The sequence below is a fragment of the Dipodomys spectabilis genome, unplaced genomic scaffold (genome assembly GCF_019054845.1).
Source record: "Dipodomys spectabilis isolate Male_0828 unplaced genomic scaffold, ASM1905484v1 ptg000286l, whole genome shotgun sequence".
Taxonomy (NCBI): Eukaryota; Metazoa; Chordata; class Mammalia; order Rodentia; family Heteromyidae; genus Dipodomys; species Dipodomys spectabilis.
In genome coordinates, this window is record NW_024870963.1 from 1,276,908 (window position 1) to 1,294,366 (window position 17,459).

General features: G+C 38.9%; 1 gene segment (V, D, J or C); it reads left to right on the forward strand.

Annotated features, from left to right (window-relative positions):
- The first annotated feature begins 16,488 nt into the window (after window positions 1-16,488).
- Window positions 16,489-17,078, forward strand: LOC122126625. The segment is given in 2 exon segments: window positions 16,489-16,581; window positions 16,738-17,078. Coding segments are annotated over 2 exon segments (390 nt in total).
- Window positions 17,079-17,459: the final 381 nt, after the last annotated feature.

Below are 17,459 nucleotides of genomic sequence, written 5' to 3' on the forward strand. Positions count from 1 at the left end.
AGGGGTGAACAGCCAACAAGAAGAGAAAACTCAGACCTTGAGTATCCAACATGGTGAAAATGCCACCATGAACTGCAGTTACAAATCTGACATAATCACCCTGCAGTGGTACAGACAGGATTCTGGCAGAGGACCCACCATGCTAATTTTAATAAGGTCAAATGAGAGAGAAAGAAGCAGTGGACAGCTAAGAATCACCCTGGACACCTCTGCCAGAAGCAGTTCCCTGTCCATCTTGACTTCCCAGACTGAAGACACTGCTGCTTACTTCTGTGCCACAGATGCACAGTGTTTAGTGTGCACCTGCAGCCTGACTCTAACCTCAACAGAGCTGCTACCTAGAGGTCCCAGCACTGGGAGAGCTGTGTTATGTCTATGGGGGATCGTCTATGAGATCAGGAAAGTGGAATCCTCTCCCATTGATGATTTCTTGGAAATACCTGACACTTTTTCAAGGGCTAGAATTTGGAGTGGCAAAATGAAATGTCAGGCTCAGATCTGGCCCTCCTGCCAGCTGATCTCAAGCTCATCTTCAATGCAGTGGCTTTCTAAGTCCTCACTTGTTGTGAAGGGCAAGGATTCCTAAGTACCAACTATTCTCTGTTTATGCTCAAGCTAATTAGGAAAGTGAAGTCCTGGGTACTTGGTGAGCATGAGCAAGGACTGCTCAAGACTGGAAGATGCCCTCTGTACTATGTAGAGCCTCAGGGCCAAGGCAGGTCTGCGAGATGCTGAGGTCACTCTCACCTACCTGCAGTTCTGGGAAGTGAGATAGATCTCAGGACACACACAGCCATGTCTTCCACTTTACAATGAAGAGTGACAGTGTTTGAGAGGCAGAGAGCTGAATCTTGGAATAATAGAGCCCAAGATCTGACTCTGATCCTGAATGTATGTTTTTAAAAGCCTCATATTTTTCATTAGGAAAATGGAAAAGTATAAGCAATTCATAATTTTCTCCTCTATGTATAAATGTTATCTTCTTAATTACTAGGTCTTACTTAAAATTAACATATTGAATTGAAATCCCTTTATACTGACAGTAAAAAAATCCCTTTATAATGAAAGTTAAAAAATAAAGATAATAAAATAATTTTAAAATAAATTCATAAAAATAAACTTCAGAAAAAAATTAAACGCTCTGTTTTGAAAGTAGGTTCTTCAAAGTTCAAACTATCCATTTTTATCCTTTCATCTTGGTCCTATATGATGCATGTACACTGATTATAGTTTTGTTCACAATTTTGACACCACTGAAAGTATATGTGGAGAAAGTTGGGGCCTTTGAATTTGTGCTCATGTTGGTGAGGAGTGAGCAGGGGGGTAAGGGAAGTGAGGTTCGGGGCAGAGTTCTGAACAATAGCCAAGCCCTGCCCCACCAGTCTTTCCTGTGTCAGAGGTGCCCAGAGCCCCAGGGAAGGTCTGGGATATTCAACTCCATGCTGACTTACTCCACTATTTCAGCTCATTTGCTAGCATATAATTTCAATACCTGTTTTTTATTGTCGTGATTTTCTGTGCTCCTAATGTATTTTGATGATTAACTCTGACAGGCAAATGGTTAGCAAGCCTATTCTCCTATTCTGTAGCTTTCCTCTTCATTAAAATTTTTCTACAGAAACTGTTTTATGTTTTCTTGTAAAATTAGTGTACAGAGGGTTACAATTACATGAGTAAGGTAATGAGTACATTGTTACCTCCTCCTTTGTATTTCCCCTACCATCCCTTTCCTTCCCCACCTCCCCAATTCCCCCCCCTCAAAGTTGTAAAGGTCGCTTTCAACATAGTGTCTTGTACATCTCATTGTTACAATGAGTCAACCTGTATCCTTGTTTCAGCATTTTGTTATTTCCCTTCCCCTCCCCAAATTAGAAAAATGTATATACAAGATGCAGGACACCCACATCAAATACAGAGAAAATGGGTTATAACGGGGGAAAGAACATACAAATTAAACAAAAAAAATCACATAGTACATTTTAGATGCATTAAAAACAATAGCAAGAAAGAAAAAACAAGTTGTGTCCCTATCTTGGTGTTCATTTCACTTAACATCATCTTATATGGTCATATGTACATAGCCTCTGACCTTTTCTGCTTGTCCTAGACATACACTAGATATTGTAAATAAGGGAAACCATGTGACCTATGTTTCTTTGGGCTTTTCTTAATTCACTTAATACTTCCAAGTCTTTCCATTTCCTAACAAATGGGTTGATGTCATTCTTTCTGATGGAAGCATAGAATTCCATTACCATACATACCTACATACACACACACACACAAACACACCACATTTTTCTTTATCCATTCACCTACTGAGGGGCATCTGGGTTGGTTCCATATCTTAGCTATGGTAAATAATGCTGCAATAAACACAGTTGTGCTGGTAGCTTTAGTATACCCTTGTTTGTGATTGTTTGGGTAAATGTCCAAAAGTGGGATTGCTGGGTCATAGGGGAGCTCTATGTGGAGTCTTTTGAGGAACGTCCATACTTCTTTCCAAAGTGGTTGAACAAGTTTACACTCCCACCAACAATGCAGTAAGTTTCCTTTCTGTCCACATCCCCTCCCGCATCTGTTGTTATTAGAGTTCTTGGTTATAGCCATTCTAACTGGGGTGAGGTGGTATCTCAATGTTGTTTTGATTGGCATTTCTTTTATGGCTAGGGAGGTTGAGCATTTCTTCATGTGTATATTGGCCATTCTTATTTCCTCTTCAGAGAAGTTTCTCTATATTTTTAGCCCCTTTATTTATCAGGCATTTGTTTCTTTGAGGAATTGTTGATGCAGATTTAGTTTTTTGAGTTCTAAGTATATTTTAGATATGAGACTCTTGTCCATTGTACGGCTAGTAAAGATCTTCTCCCAATTCGTGGGTTTTCTATTGATCTTGCTGGCTATGTCCTTTTCCATGCAGAAGCTCTGCAATTTCATGCAATCCCATTTGTCCAACCTTTCTTTCATTTGTTGTTGTTGTGGGTCTCTATTAAGAAAATTACTGAAGAGGCTGTCTTTCTTCCATTCTATTTGTTTACCTCCCTTATTGTAGATTAGGTGGCTATAGGTCTGTGGGCTCATTTCTGGGTCCTCAGTTCTATTCCATGGGTCCTCAAGTCTGTTCTTGTGACAGTACCATGATGTTTTGATTATTTTTGGCTTTGTAGTAGAGTTTGAAATTTGGTATTGATATTTCTCTAGCACTGTTCTTTCTGCTAAGGATTGTTTTTGCTATTCAGGGTCTTTTATTGTTCCCTATGAATTTTGGGGTGGCTTCTATTTGCTTGAAAAATGAGGTTAGGATATTGATAGGTATTGCATTGAATTTGTAGATAGCCTTTGGCAATATTGCCATTTTCACAGTGTTAATCCTCTCTACAGGAACATGGGAGGCTTTTCCACTTAATTTCCTTTTTAAGGTTTTTAAAGTTTTCATCATAGAGGTCTTCACTACTTTAGTTAACTCCTAGGTCATTGATTTTTGGTGGAGCTATTACAAAAAGAGTTGCTTTCCTGATTTCAGCCACGCTCTTTTCATTGTTGGCATACAGAAAAGCCATTAATTTTTGAGGGTTAATTTTATACCCTGCCACATTGCCAAAGTTTTGAATCAGCTTGAGTAATTTGGGAGTGGAGCCCATGGGATTCTTTAAATACAAGATCATGTCATCTGCAAAGAGGGAGAGTTTTACTTCATCTTTCCCTATTTGGATTCCCTTTATGTTTGCATTTTGTCTATTGCTGTAGCTAGGCATTCTAATACTAGATTGAAGAGAAGTGGAGAGAATGGACATCCTTGTCTCATTCCTGAGTTCAGAGGAAATGGCTTTAGTTTTTCACCATTAATTATAATGCTGGCTGTAGGTTTGTCATACACAGCCTTTATTATATTGAAGAATGTTCTATGACTCCCTAGTTTTTCCAGAGCCTTCATCTTAAACGAGTATTGGATCTTGTCAATGCCTTTTCTGCATCTATTGAGCTAAGAATGTGGTTTCTATCCTTGCTCTTGCTGATGTGATTAATTATATTAATTCATATGCATATATTGAACCAGCTGTGCATCTCTGAAATGAATCCTGTTTGATCGTGGTGTATAATTTTTTTGATGAGTTGTTGAAGTCGATTGGCCAAAATTTTGTTGAGAAGTTTTGCATCAATGTTCATCTATAGTTCTCTTTCTTTGATGAATCCCTGCCTGGTTTGGGGATGAGGGTTATAATGGCTTCTTAGAAAGAGTTTGGTAGTGAACTTTCACTTTCAATTTCATTGAAGATTTGGAAGAGTATTGGTGTGAGTTCTGCTTTGAAGGCCTTGTAGAATTCAGCTTTAAATCCATCCGGCCCTGGGCTTTTCTTGGGTGAGAGGTCTCTTATTGATGTTTCTATTTTTATGCTTGACATGGGTATGTTAAATTGGTTTAAATCATCTTGGTTTAGTTTTGGCATGTCGATATTTGCTAGAAAATCATCCATTTCTTTCAGATTCTCTAACTTATTAGGATAAAGCTTTGAGAAGTATTCCCTTATAATGTTCTGCATCTTATTCCCCCCCACCGCCACCCTCTGGTGATATTTCCGTTCTCATCTCTGTTTATTTGTGTGTGTTCTCTCTTTTTTATATAAGATTTGGTAAGGGTCTGTTAATCTTGTTAATTTTTTCAAAAAACCAACTCTTTGTTTTGTTGATTCTTTCTATGGTTTTGTTTGGATTCTAATTCATTTCATTTTGATTTTAATTATTTCATTTAATTTTAATTATTTTTTTCCATCTGTCAGATTGGGGTTTAGCTTGCTGCTCTTTTTCAAGGAGCTTCAGTTGTCCCATTAAATTACTGGTTTCAGATCTCTCCAACTTGTTGATATAGGACCTACTCAGAGCTATAAACTTGTCTCTGAGTACTGCTTTGCTGTGTCCCAGAGGAGCTGGTAATTTGTGTGTTCATTTTTGTTAAATATCATGAACATTTGAATGTCCTTCCTAATCTCTTTCATGATCCACTGGTGGTTCAACAGTGTGTTGTTTAACCTGCATGTATTACAGGTATTTCTTTGGTGGCTTTTGGTGTTGAATTCTAATTTTATTCCCTGTGGCTAGCGAGAATGCAAGGCATAATTTTAATGTTTCTGAAATTGGGCAAAATTGCTTTGTGACCTAAAATGTGGTCTATTTTGGAGAATGTTCCATGTGCTGCTGAGAAGAATGTGTATTCTGATACTTTTGGATGCAATATTCGGTAGATCTCATTAAGTCTAGTTTATCTATGCAGTTGTTTAGACCTGCAGTTTCTCTGTTGAGTTTTGCCAGCTTGACCTATCCAGTGGGGATGGTGGTGTGTTAAAGTCCCCAACAATTAATATCTTTGGATATATGTGAGATTTGAGGGAAAGTAGTGTCTCTTGGATAAATTTGGGTGCTCCATTGTTTGGTGAATAGATATTTAGAATTGTAATATCCTCCTGAAGGAGAGATGCCCTAATTTGTATGTAATGACCTTCTTTATCTCTTCTTGCTAGTTTTAATTTGAAGTCTATTTTATCTGATATTAGGATTGCAACTACCACCTGTTTATGAGGGCCATTTGCTTGGTAGATTTTATTCCACCCTTTTACTTTCAGAATGTTTGTTTTTATGGGCAAGGTGTGTCTCTTGAAGGCAGCAGAGAGAAGGATCCTGCTTGTGATCCAACTAGACAGTCTATGTCACTTAGTTAAGTCCACTAATATTGAGAGTTAGGACTGCGAGGTAGTTTTTAGTTTCTGCCATGTTATTTGCCTTCTTGGGGGCTGTGCCAACGGGGTTCCTCTTCTAATTCTTGTATTCTCTACAGAAGCTTTTCACCTAAATGCAATTCTATTTTCAATTCTTATATAAAACACATTTCTCATCATCTAGATGACTAAATTAGAGCAGAACATTTCCCCTTGATTTCAATGTTTTCAGCAAATTAATGAAAAATGAAATAATATCCTTTTAAAAATCAAGTTTTTGTGGTTGCTTAAAAGGATACATTTTCTTAGAAGAACTGGGCTATTATTTTGGCTATCTCCCAGAAACAGAAGGAATTCTAAACACTGCACTACCCCTGAAAGACCAGAAACTATTCACAATCACTGTCAGTATATAGAAACATATAATTCACTATATATGATGGTAATAAATATACAATGAGTGATTCACAAGGAAAAATCTTTATTGCCTCATTAGATACAAAATTGTACACAATATAAGTCTGGTTTCAATGAATTAAAAAAGTACAAAAATGCATAATCACTTATCACAATATGAGAAATCGTATATCAAACAAACTCCAGTCATTCAACATCCATAGCCCTCTCCTAGTAAATGTTCTCTGAATATCTAATTTCACAAAATATCCCTTATTTATTTAGTTTTTGCCTTTTTACTTAGTAAATTTTGGGAAGCCTACAAGTATAAAAAGCTCATGCATTTTCTTATTTTTGTCTCTGTTAAAAACATACTGATACCTGCATAAGACACTTATGTAAACTATTACACAGACCCTGAGCCTGTGCTAGAAGCCGCAGTCACCCTTGGGCCTATGCAATAATTTCACATAGACTGTACTTGACAACATAATTTCAACCATAAGTCACATCCACTAATTAGTTTATTCTCTCATTTATCAAGGTTGTGTGTGTGTGTGTGTGTGTGTGTGTGTGTGTGTGTGTGTGTGTGTGTGTTAGTACTGGACCTTGAACTCAGGGATTGAGCATTGTTCCTTACCAGTTGAGCCATAGCTACACTTTCAGCTTGAGGTTGCTTGGAAATAAGAGTGTCATGGACTAAACTGTATCACCTGACTTTGAATCACAATCCTTAGATCTCAACCTCCTGAGTAACTAGTAATACAGGCATGAACTATTGGCACCTGGCTTTTCAGATATTTTAGCAATGTTTATGAGATAAGGACCTGAATTCTTGGGAAATGAACTAGGATATTAATTTCTCAGTCTCAGGAGCAGCAAGCATAGCTTGAAAATCAGGGCACACATAATTTTAATATGGCATGGAAAGAACGTGGACAGATACACAAACGTATGTGCTGGGATAAGACGCAGCACTCAGATAAGGGACCAGTGAGTGCAAGAGACCAGTGAGTGCTCTTATCAGGAGGTGGGGTACACAGTGTTGAGTAGAGTGACTACAAGTTAAAGGGCAAGGGAGAGAATGGAGACTCTCTAAGCAGAGGGGTGGTGCACTGGTTCCAGAGCACCCACTCATATATACCAGGAAAAGATTTTGAGAAGTGTTTAGTATTTCCTTTGGACCCCCAGATAGCCCTCTTCTTGCTCTGCATACAACTCAAGTGCCAGGGTAAAGTCAACATGAAAAGATGCAGAGCAGGCTGCAAACAGAAGAGGGCATGTTCCCTCCAAGTTACTGTCGGAACAGCAAAACAAATTCACCTTAGTGATTGAGCACAGCTTTAGCTGTTTTCAGCGAGTGGCAGCATGACTTTGTCTCAATACATGAGCAGAATGTGTAAAAGACTCCAGTAACAAATCCAGCAACTGAAAGAACCATCCCAGCTTCTCTGTATCCTAAGCACAATCTTGTGAATCTGAACCAGCCACTCTGTTTCCTGGTCAGAGCTGGCAATCTTGTTGATTTCCATTACTGAAAATGTTAGAGATGTTTTGTCCTTGTGTATGTGTAGAACTGCAGACTACTCTGACACTGCCAGTATGGCAAAGCCTTTAGTTTCCAGGAGGGTCTCGTGAATACTGTACTTGGAGACACAGACCAAAGGCAGGTTACCTTCCCTAGGCAGGCTGCACTAGCTCTAATTGGAGTCATTGAACCAGCTGTCTTTTCTTTACAGATAATTCTGCTGTCAAATAAAAGAGCCTGAGCTGCTTCTGAGGAGTTCATCAAACCAGGACTGGCAGCAAAATGTCCCAGGCCAGTCACGCTAAGAGAGACAGCAACTTCCACCTGAAGAACCAACCTCAGATTCAGCTGTGAACTACTGTTCTCACTGTTCTTAATGAGAAGGGGCTGAGCCTGGATCCAGAGGGGTGTGTTTGGGCCTGGGAGGGGCTGCTTCCTCTCTCCAGGATTCTGAGCTGGAGGCCTCCTCCAGTTGTAAGATTTGGAAAGGCCCTGGAGTTTCTGGATTGCTATCAGGAGAAGTGTTAGGGAAGAGAGGAACCTGCTCTACTTCCCAGGCTTTGCTCTGTTTACAGCCCAGGTGTCTCTTTTCTTCTCTAGGTGACAGTGACAATAACTGCCATATGACACACAGTTTGGTTGAGCCCAAACTGTTAATGTGCACAGGGAAAACATTCATGGTCTAGAATGTAACCTTAAATCTAGTTTGTGTCTTATACAGTCAGCGCCAGCACTGTTGAGTGCTGCAGATTTTAAGAAAGTAAGCATTTATTTGTTCTTCCTTTGAGTTCTCCTCCCTAGAAATGCCACTGCTTTAGAAATGCCACTGCCTGACTAAAATCTCTGAGGACAATAGGGAGGAGACATGTCCCAGGCTACTGCGGGGGCAGAGCAGCCCAGTCAGTGCCATCTGCAACCGCAGAGTATCTAGCTCACACGTACTGACTCTCACTCCCACTACTCTCAGCCTGGCAGATCATTACTGTAATGCTAAAGAATAACTCAATTCACTGGGGACCTGAGGATCCCAGCTGTGAGAGACCTAAGTTCTGAACATATTAGAGCTGTGGAATCTGACATATTCTTCTTATTATAGTTAAGCCCATGACGCTCCTGCAGTATGTCAAATCCAGCAAAAGAATAACTCAGATGTGAGAGGAAATGGTCCTCAGACTCCAGTTTACTAGCCCCATTTGGTTAAAATCCTGCTGTTTTTCTCAACTGAGAAAGGTCAGTTCTCCCTGATCTCCCAGGGGTGCAGCTCACCTGGAAATCTCCCCACCTTGTGGAGGTCTGGGAGTCTCCATGCTTTCTTAGCTGTGTGTAATTCTGGGCTTTCCATATGCTAAGGCAGGTTTTGAAAGTGTGAAACTGCTTTAATGTTTGAAGTTTTACTCAGAAAAAAAGAAGAAAATTTTCTAAGCCTGGGATTTCATGAGACTCTGAAATAAAACTTGGTGTACTTCATGGTAACAGTGTCTAGGACTAGGCCCAGTTTTTACTGATAGTGGTTTCCTACACTGTACTTCCCCTAGCCACTGCAAGTTACTTTAGCATTTCTAAGAGTATCTTAATCACTTTCAATTTAAACTAATGGTTTTATAAAGATACAATTAATGTATAATTAAAATTCTTTTTTTTTTTTTTGGTCAGTCGTGGGGTTTGAACTCTGGGCCTGGTGCTGTCGCTCAGCTCTTCACTCGAGGTTAGTGCTCTACCACTTGAGCCACAGCCCTACTTCTGGGTTTTTTGGTGGTATATTGGAGATAAGAGTCTCACGAACTTTGCTTCCCAGGCTGGCTTTGAACCATGATCCTCATATCTCAGGTCCCAGTTGCTAGGATTACAGGCATGAGCCACCAGCATCCAGCTAAATTTTATTTTAAAAGATACTTTTAAAAGTAATTTTTAATCCTAGCTACTCAGGAGGCTGAGATTTGAGAATTGCAGTTTAAAGCCAAGTCCATGAGATCATTATCTACAATAAACTTTCAAAAAATTTTTAAAAAGCCAGAAGTGGAGCTATGGCTCAGGTGGTAGAGCACTAACCTTGAGCCAAAAAAGCTCAGGGACAGTGCCCAAGGCCATGAGTTCAAGTAAGCCCTAGAACCAGCACAAAATAAAAATACTTGGGGAAATGTCCCACTGTCATTCTTTCCTACTTCCAGAACACCAGGACTATATAACTAGTTTGTATGATACTGTAATGGTGTATGCTCCTCTTAGAGCTATGTCTACACCTATAAAGCAACAGCACCAAGAGTGAATCTTAATGTGACCTATGGGCCCCAGGTGACAATTTCATGTCCATGTGGGTCCACCAGTTATCACAAATACATCTCTGGTACAAGATGTTGATAATGAGGGAGGCTGTGCAAGTAGGGGCAGGGAGTTGGAGGAAAAACTGTATCTTCTGATTAATTGCTTACTTTTGAAGTGAACCTAAAATTGCTCTAAAATATAAATTCAATAGAAAAAATAGTGACATATTTGTTTGTTATCTGAAAATACTGATGTACGAGGTACAATAATTCAAAAATTTGATGAACTTTGTCTTTGTGATATATATATATATATATATATATATATATATATGATCTCTTGCAAACATACACATATGGGATGAAACAAGTTATTTTTAATTGAAGACTACAAACATTTACTGATTGTAGTACTAGAGACAAATGCCAACAGAGCTTGAATTCTACTGGTCTTGATTTTTATTTCCTAGCTTGGCCTACATAATGGTATTTTCATAAGGCTTCTATTTCCTTCGATAGTGCTCTGATTGCAAGTTCTCTCATTTGGTCTTTTCATTCTCCTAACATTCACTGTAGTTAGTGGGCATGGTTTGAAGGAGAAGGAGGGCTTCCAGGAAAACATGGGTTGAGTTATAACTGAGGTACCTGGATCTAAGAACTATGTAAAAGTTTCTGAACTTCCAACATACACATGTCATGCTCAAGCACATACATGGTGTTTTCTTCTGTGCTGTTACCAAATATGGCACACAAATTACAGATTTTAGAGTTCAGGAGGCATGATCATTAACAATATTTTTCATATAACCTTTGCTGAACCCTATGAATGCTGAGGTAGTAACAAAGATTGAAAATAAATCTCTCTGTAAGATTCTGTGGTGATCATTCAATTTGGTATTATCTAGAGAATATGAGGCAGACTTAGTATCAAAAGGTCCCTGAAAGCCTGGTGCTATGGCTTATACCAGTAGAGATCAGGGGATTGTGGTGTGAAGCCAGCATGGACAAAACACTAATGAGTACCAACCTCAGTAAACAAATCTAGGTGTGGCAGTACAGTCTCACAGATTATGTGGGAAGCATAGAAGGACAATCATAATGTGAGGCTGGACTAGGCAAACAAAACATTAGACCCCCCCTCTAAACAATAACTAAAAGCAAAAAGAGCTGGAGGTAGAATTCAATTTCTAGCAGGTACAAATCACTGAATTCAAATCCCAGTACCATCAGTCCAAAAGAGTTGCATAATACAACTTCATCTCTTCATAGCGTCATTAATAAATAGTAAGTCCTTCATTGTCCATGTGCCAAGAATGAACTAAGCATGATTTGTTCTTCCAGGACAGGAAGTTATGAGACACAACAGGTGCTCAGGACAGCATCTGCCCCTGTGTGGGAAGCCTGTGATGGAACACAGACACAGACAAACCTGCCCCATATCTGCTAGCTGTGTTTCCTGTTGGGTGATGTATAATAGAGCACATTATCTTTGTTGATCCTGTGAGCACAGGGCACAGATTAACATCTGGATTGGAGGCATAACATCATCTCAATCAGGGGAAGAGTTGCCACTATGCTGATCTCTAGCCTGCTGGGAGCAGCTGTCACTTCTATCTGTCTTGGTATGGATGTCCACAAACACTGGGCTAAAACTCTTCTCAGATATGAGAGTGATGGTCTTGGAGCTTTGTTCTCTGAGGCTCAACAGGAGGGATTCTGAGTCCTAAGCTCCTTCATCTCTCTAACACCTTGATTATAAAGAAAAGATCAGTCTGACTCTGTCCTCTTGCATTCAGGAACCATATGGCCCAGAAGGTAACCCAAGCTCAGCCTGCAATTTTTGTGGTGGAGAAAGAGGCTGTGACCCTAGACTGTTTGTAGGAGACTCAGGATAGTTTTTATTTCATCGTCTGGTACAAACAGCCCCCTAGCAGGGAACTGGTTTTGCTTATTCGTCAGAACTCTAATGATAAGCAAAATGCAATATAGGGTCATTATTTCCTGAACTTCCAGAAGCCATCCAGATCCATCAACCTCACCATCATAGCCACACAGCTGGAGGACTCAGCTGTGTATTTCTGCGCACTCAGAGAGGCCAGAGTGAGAGAGGAGCCTTCAGGTGCCTTCATAAACTTCAGCCAGATCAAGAGACACAAGTGGGCAAGGGGCACAAGTGGGACTTACAGAAAAACTGTAGGACAATTCACATACAATGTCTAGACTCACCACCTATTAGACATGTGTGTCTCCTCTGTCCTTCATAATACATTGAGATAAAATATAAAGCCCATGAAAAATCATTTGCAAAATGCTCTTGAACAAAGCCTCTTATTTATACTTGTATCATTTTATTAGGATTACATGGGTAATTCTATTTATGAATTATGGTATTTTCAGATACATCCATATATTTATGCACTTATTACACAGGTGTTTTATCTCCTTTTCATACAAAGACATTCCATTGATTTGTCTTAGAAAATGTAGAGTTCTTATTCAATTATGTAGAATAAATTATTTTAATTAAGATCTCTTTCCATAATCAAACAGTGTACAAACAGAAGCCATATGAAGTATTCCTCAACTTACCTGTTTTGTGATTTTTAAGAGCTGTCTAGACAAGTCTCTCTGATTTGAATACTGCCTCTGAGAAAAGTGTTTATAGAATGTCCAGCTGGGTTTGTCTCTTTTTCACCCTAAACTTCTGGTTCTGTCTCCTTTCAAAGTGAAAAGGGTTGAGGACCACGGTGAATGCTGTCTCAGCAACCAAGTCCAGACATTCTCCAAGGTCTACTTCCTGTTAAACTCTGCATTCATTCCTTGGCTGTTACAACAGATGCTCAGAAATCCAGATTTTTAATACTCTTTTGCCCCACAAATTTGTTAAAACCTCTTGAGTTATTTATCACCATTCAAAATTAGGAATTGCACTAAAAAAACAAACAAATTTCTAGCTTACATATAAAAATGGAACTGGATACTTCGAAGAGAGGTCAAACCTGTATTTGAACATGTAATGGCATCTCTGTGTACTCGTGTTTTTCAAAGATAAAGCTTACTGATGTTCACAATATGAATTGATTTGTATGTGACATGTTAAATTTTAGTTGTGAGATACAAAGCATCTCACTGGAAAAACAAATCAAAATTAACATAGACCTGTGCCTCCCTATGATTTCATATGCCTTGATGCATACCCCAGTTTGGGAAACCTAAGTGTAGTTTGTTTATTAATTCCAAGACACTATGACTTTATTCTTGCCTTTACAGGTGTCATGCTGGTGGGCTATGATGCATCGGTATGGAATGTCAGCAAATAGAACACTAAGCAAGTTTTAAATAGCTGGTGTGATCTTAAATAAGTTGCTTACTTTTCTCATCTTTTGTTTTCTTTTCTGTAAAGTGCTGAGATTTTAATTGGGCAGTTCCTAGTCACTAGCATCATAGGAGGACTTAATCCCTTTTGTAGTTCTTAATGCTCATTATCTAAGCATTTGTATCTGAGAAATTAGTGGCTACAGAAATTTATTCCAGTTCTTTTTCCATAATATTTTCAATCTAGTGTTGCTAAACTTCCATATTTTTTGAGAAATAACTTGCTATCCAAGCCAGAATATTAGGATAATTTTTATATGATACCCCTTCTCTCAAGTCAGTAATTCCCTTGATATAAGGAGATGTTGTCTTTAAACGATACTAACTTTAAATGTTTATTTATTTCTTTGAAACTAGTTATGGTGATTACAAAATTCAAATGAAGTCTACATGTTTCAAAAAATCATGAGGGAAAAAAGCACTTTTCTATATTAAATAAGGTAAATGACATGAAAGTAGTTAAAACTAGCAGAAATATAACCAGGCCACTTGATAGCTGATTGAGAAGATATGTCAGACATAAAACAAATCACATGTACCACAAGGTCACAATAACAAGGTGGGAAAGAGTTGATATTGCTAGATATTAAGTTGATATTGCTAGACCAACTGAAAAGACACTTGAAAAATTGACTTCTTACATTAAGTAAAAATGGCATACTTAAAGACAAAATGCTAAGCACAGTACAAGATTTTTTAGTAAACTTGAAGTTTATCAGACTTTGGGAGCAGATCCTAAAGTTCAGATGAACACATTTGAACAAACATACAGAAGAGGACATGACAATAAACAGTTTTACATAAAAATGCCATTAGAAAGTGAAAAATCAATTGCCAAAAAGTTGCAAAAATTGACAGAAGTAGAACTTTAATATGTAAGGGTTTTCATATGACAATTAAATTAACTTTCTAAAGAAAATTCAACTATTAACATAAGTGCTAGTATAAATTGTGTGCTTTACTATGTTCTGGCCATTATTCTGTATTATATCAACATATTTTTTCTTTTTTTTTATTGTGAGAATACGGTACAGAGGAGTTACAATTACATAGGCAAGATAACAAGTACATTTGTTATCAAGCATTGTTGCCTCCTCTTTGTTTCCCCTTCCCATCCCTTCCCATACTTCCCCCTCCCCTCACCCAAACCTCTCCCCACACCCCACCAAAGTTGTAAAGTTCATTTTTCCACACTACGACTGGTACATCTCATTGTTGCAATGGGTCCACCTGTATCCCTAGTTAAACAATTTGTTTTTTCCCTTCCCCTCCACAAATTATACCAACATCAAATACAGTGAAAGCATGGGTTATACCGTGGGGGAGGGACATATAAAGCAATGAAGAAATCATCTTATAAATATGTTAGAAACAATTGCATGAAAGGAAAAAAAAACAAAAAAATTTTGAATACTTATCTTGGGGTTCATTCCCCTAACATGACCTTTTCTGCTTGACTCAGACATATACTAGTTATTGCAAATGAATGAAACCATGGGACCTCTGTTTCTTTGGGCCTTGCTTACCTCACTTAATAGAATTTTTTCCAAGCCTTTCCATTTCCTAACAAATGGGGCAATGTCATTCTTTCTGATAGAGGCACAGAATTCTGTTGTGTATATATACCACATTTTCTTGATCCATTCATCTACTGAGGGGCATCTGGGTTGGTTCCATATCTTAGCTATGGTAAATAAGGCTGCAATAAACATAGTCGTGCTGGTAGCTTTAGTGTGGTCTTGTTTGTGATCATTTGAGTGAATGCCTAAAAGTGGGATTGCTGCGTCCTAAGGGAGCTCTATGTGGAGTCTTTTGAGGAACCTCCATACTGCTTTCCAAAGTGGTTGAACAAGTTTACACTCCTACCAACAATGCAGTAAGGTTCCCTTCTGTCCACATCCCCTCAAGCATCTGTTGTTATTAGATTTCTTGATTATAGGCATTCTAACTGGGGTGAGGTGGTATCAACTTATATATAACATGAAAGCACACCATAGAGCTGGAGTCTGATCTTGCCTCTCAAACTAACATCTATACAGAAAGAACATACTTCAGTGACAGACATGCTGATCTATTTTAAAATAAATTGTTAAAATCCTGGTTTCCACTATTTTAGTGAAATTAAACTTATGGTACCCTGAGTTACCATATTTATGTATTAAGAAAAAATTTTACAAAATTGGTAATGTAATATGTTGACTAGGGTGTGGGGGAAAGGACATTGGCAGATTTGTTCCATGAGAAATGCACATGTCTTCTGTCATAGTTTTATATTTCTGAAATAATGCTAAATCTAAAGCAGATTACCTACAAATAGTCCAGTTAATGTGAAACTCTGTGACCATTCTGTGTGGATAAACAGCAAGGCACAGAATGGAATGCATATATTAAAATTTGATTGGTGTGTGTGTGTGTGTGTGTGTGTGTTTAATGAGAACAAGTGTTTCTAGGGTGAGAACTGTGGTTCAGAAGGTATATGAGAAGAGAGACTTGCTTTTTCTGTGTATTTATATAGTGTAATATACAAAATGCATGTATGATACCACCCCTGCACACAACCACACAGTGACTCTCACTATGATCCAGAAATGAAGAGCTCCTATGTTCATCTCTCCTAAGGTCTGTCAAATGTGTGTTCCCAGGTTTAGATCATCATGGTACAGTTGCTGTAGCCATGGGAGGAAAAACAATAGATAAAAAAAAATCGATTTCCTAACTAATGTTCCCAAAGCCTCTAGACTCTAGATTACATCAGAAAGTTTCTACACATTCCTAAAACTATTTTGACCTCTTAACTCAATATTTCAAAGTTTCCTACCATTAGTGATGAACTCTTTAATAACCTGTGGTGGCAGCTTTAAAGCCCACTCAAATGTCAGTGCGAGGATTAAAAGTACAAATATGACAATATTTTTCCCATTGCTATTTTACACCTCTTATGCTCTATGCCCACCAATAATGAAGATTCCCCTTCCACCCCCGACCCCCCCACACCCTACACCCTCACCCTGTTTCTCAGTGATGAAATGAACACTGTGAGGTTCACTCTGAGGCCACCAGGGGTCAGTAGTTCCATTTTCCTTCTTCCTCAAATGCATTGGGTTTCAACAGCATGACTTACTAGAGGAGGTGCATTTGATTGGCTGAGCTGTCTATTGAGCTGTCTATCCTTAGGTCTTAAGACCTAAGAAGGCAGTGAAAATAGCAACCTTGAGAAGATCTGGAATCATTACAATTTGTCTCAAGGACTGAGAGATCACGATGGAGAACGTGTTACAGTGCATATTCCTGGTCTTGCTTCAATTTGGCTGTAAGTGAGAGGTTTAGAGATAAGAACCCCAGGGAGGGTTCATCCAACAAGAGGAGGAGAGGGAGATATTTAGTCCCAACCCCTCCCAGATCTCTTGAAATACTTCAAAATGCTGAACTAAATACATTCTGTCCCTTCTGATGTTCTCCTGAACAGGGCTGCATGGGAAAGATGAGGTGGAGCAGAGTCCTGAGAGCCTGAGCCTCCAGGAGGGAGGCAGTGGCAGCCTCAACTGCAGCTACACCACCAGCAATTTTGGAGGACTCCTGTGGTACAGGCAAGATGCTGGGAGAGGCCCCACATTCCTCTTCATCCTGTATTCAGCTGGGGATGCAAAGCAGAAAGACAGACTAAGAGCTACATTATCAAAAAAGGGAAGTGTTTTGCATATCACCACTGCTAACCCTGAAGACTCAGCCACTTACCTATGTGCTGTGTATGCACAGTGCTCCCCAGGCATCTGCTGGCTGCACCAAAACCCTGCAGCAGGACTCTGAAACACAGACAGAGCTATCTCTGCTGCTTTCCTCCTAAAAGGGGTATTTATTTAGCACCCAAAAATGTTATAATTTATTCCATCCAAGTCCTAGATTGCTCTCTGTCCATGGTCATAGTCAGTCTGCTCTTCACAATGGACACATACTTTCTTCTCAGAAGGTGACAACTGGTGTGTGGAGGGTCAGGGTTTGTAAGGCTCATTTGTAAGAAAATGTACAAGTACATACACTTCCCTTACAATACTGGGCCTACATGATCCTAAGGAAGTCTTATGCTATTATATAATGTCTTATAGAGGCCAACATGGACACCATCTCTAAATCATGACCAAGTAATGCAAAGGATCATCTATAGCCCTACCCTTTACTTCCTCAAGTGCA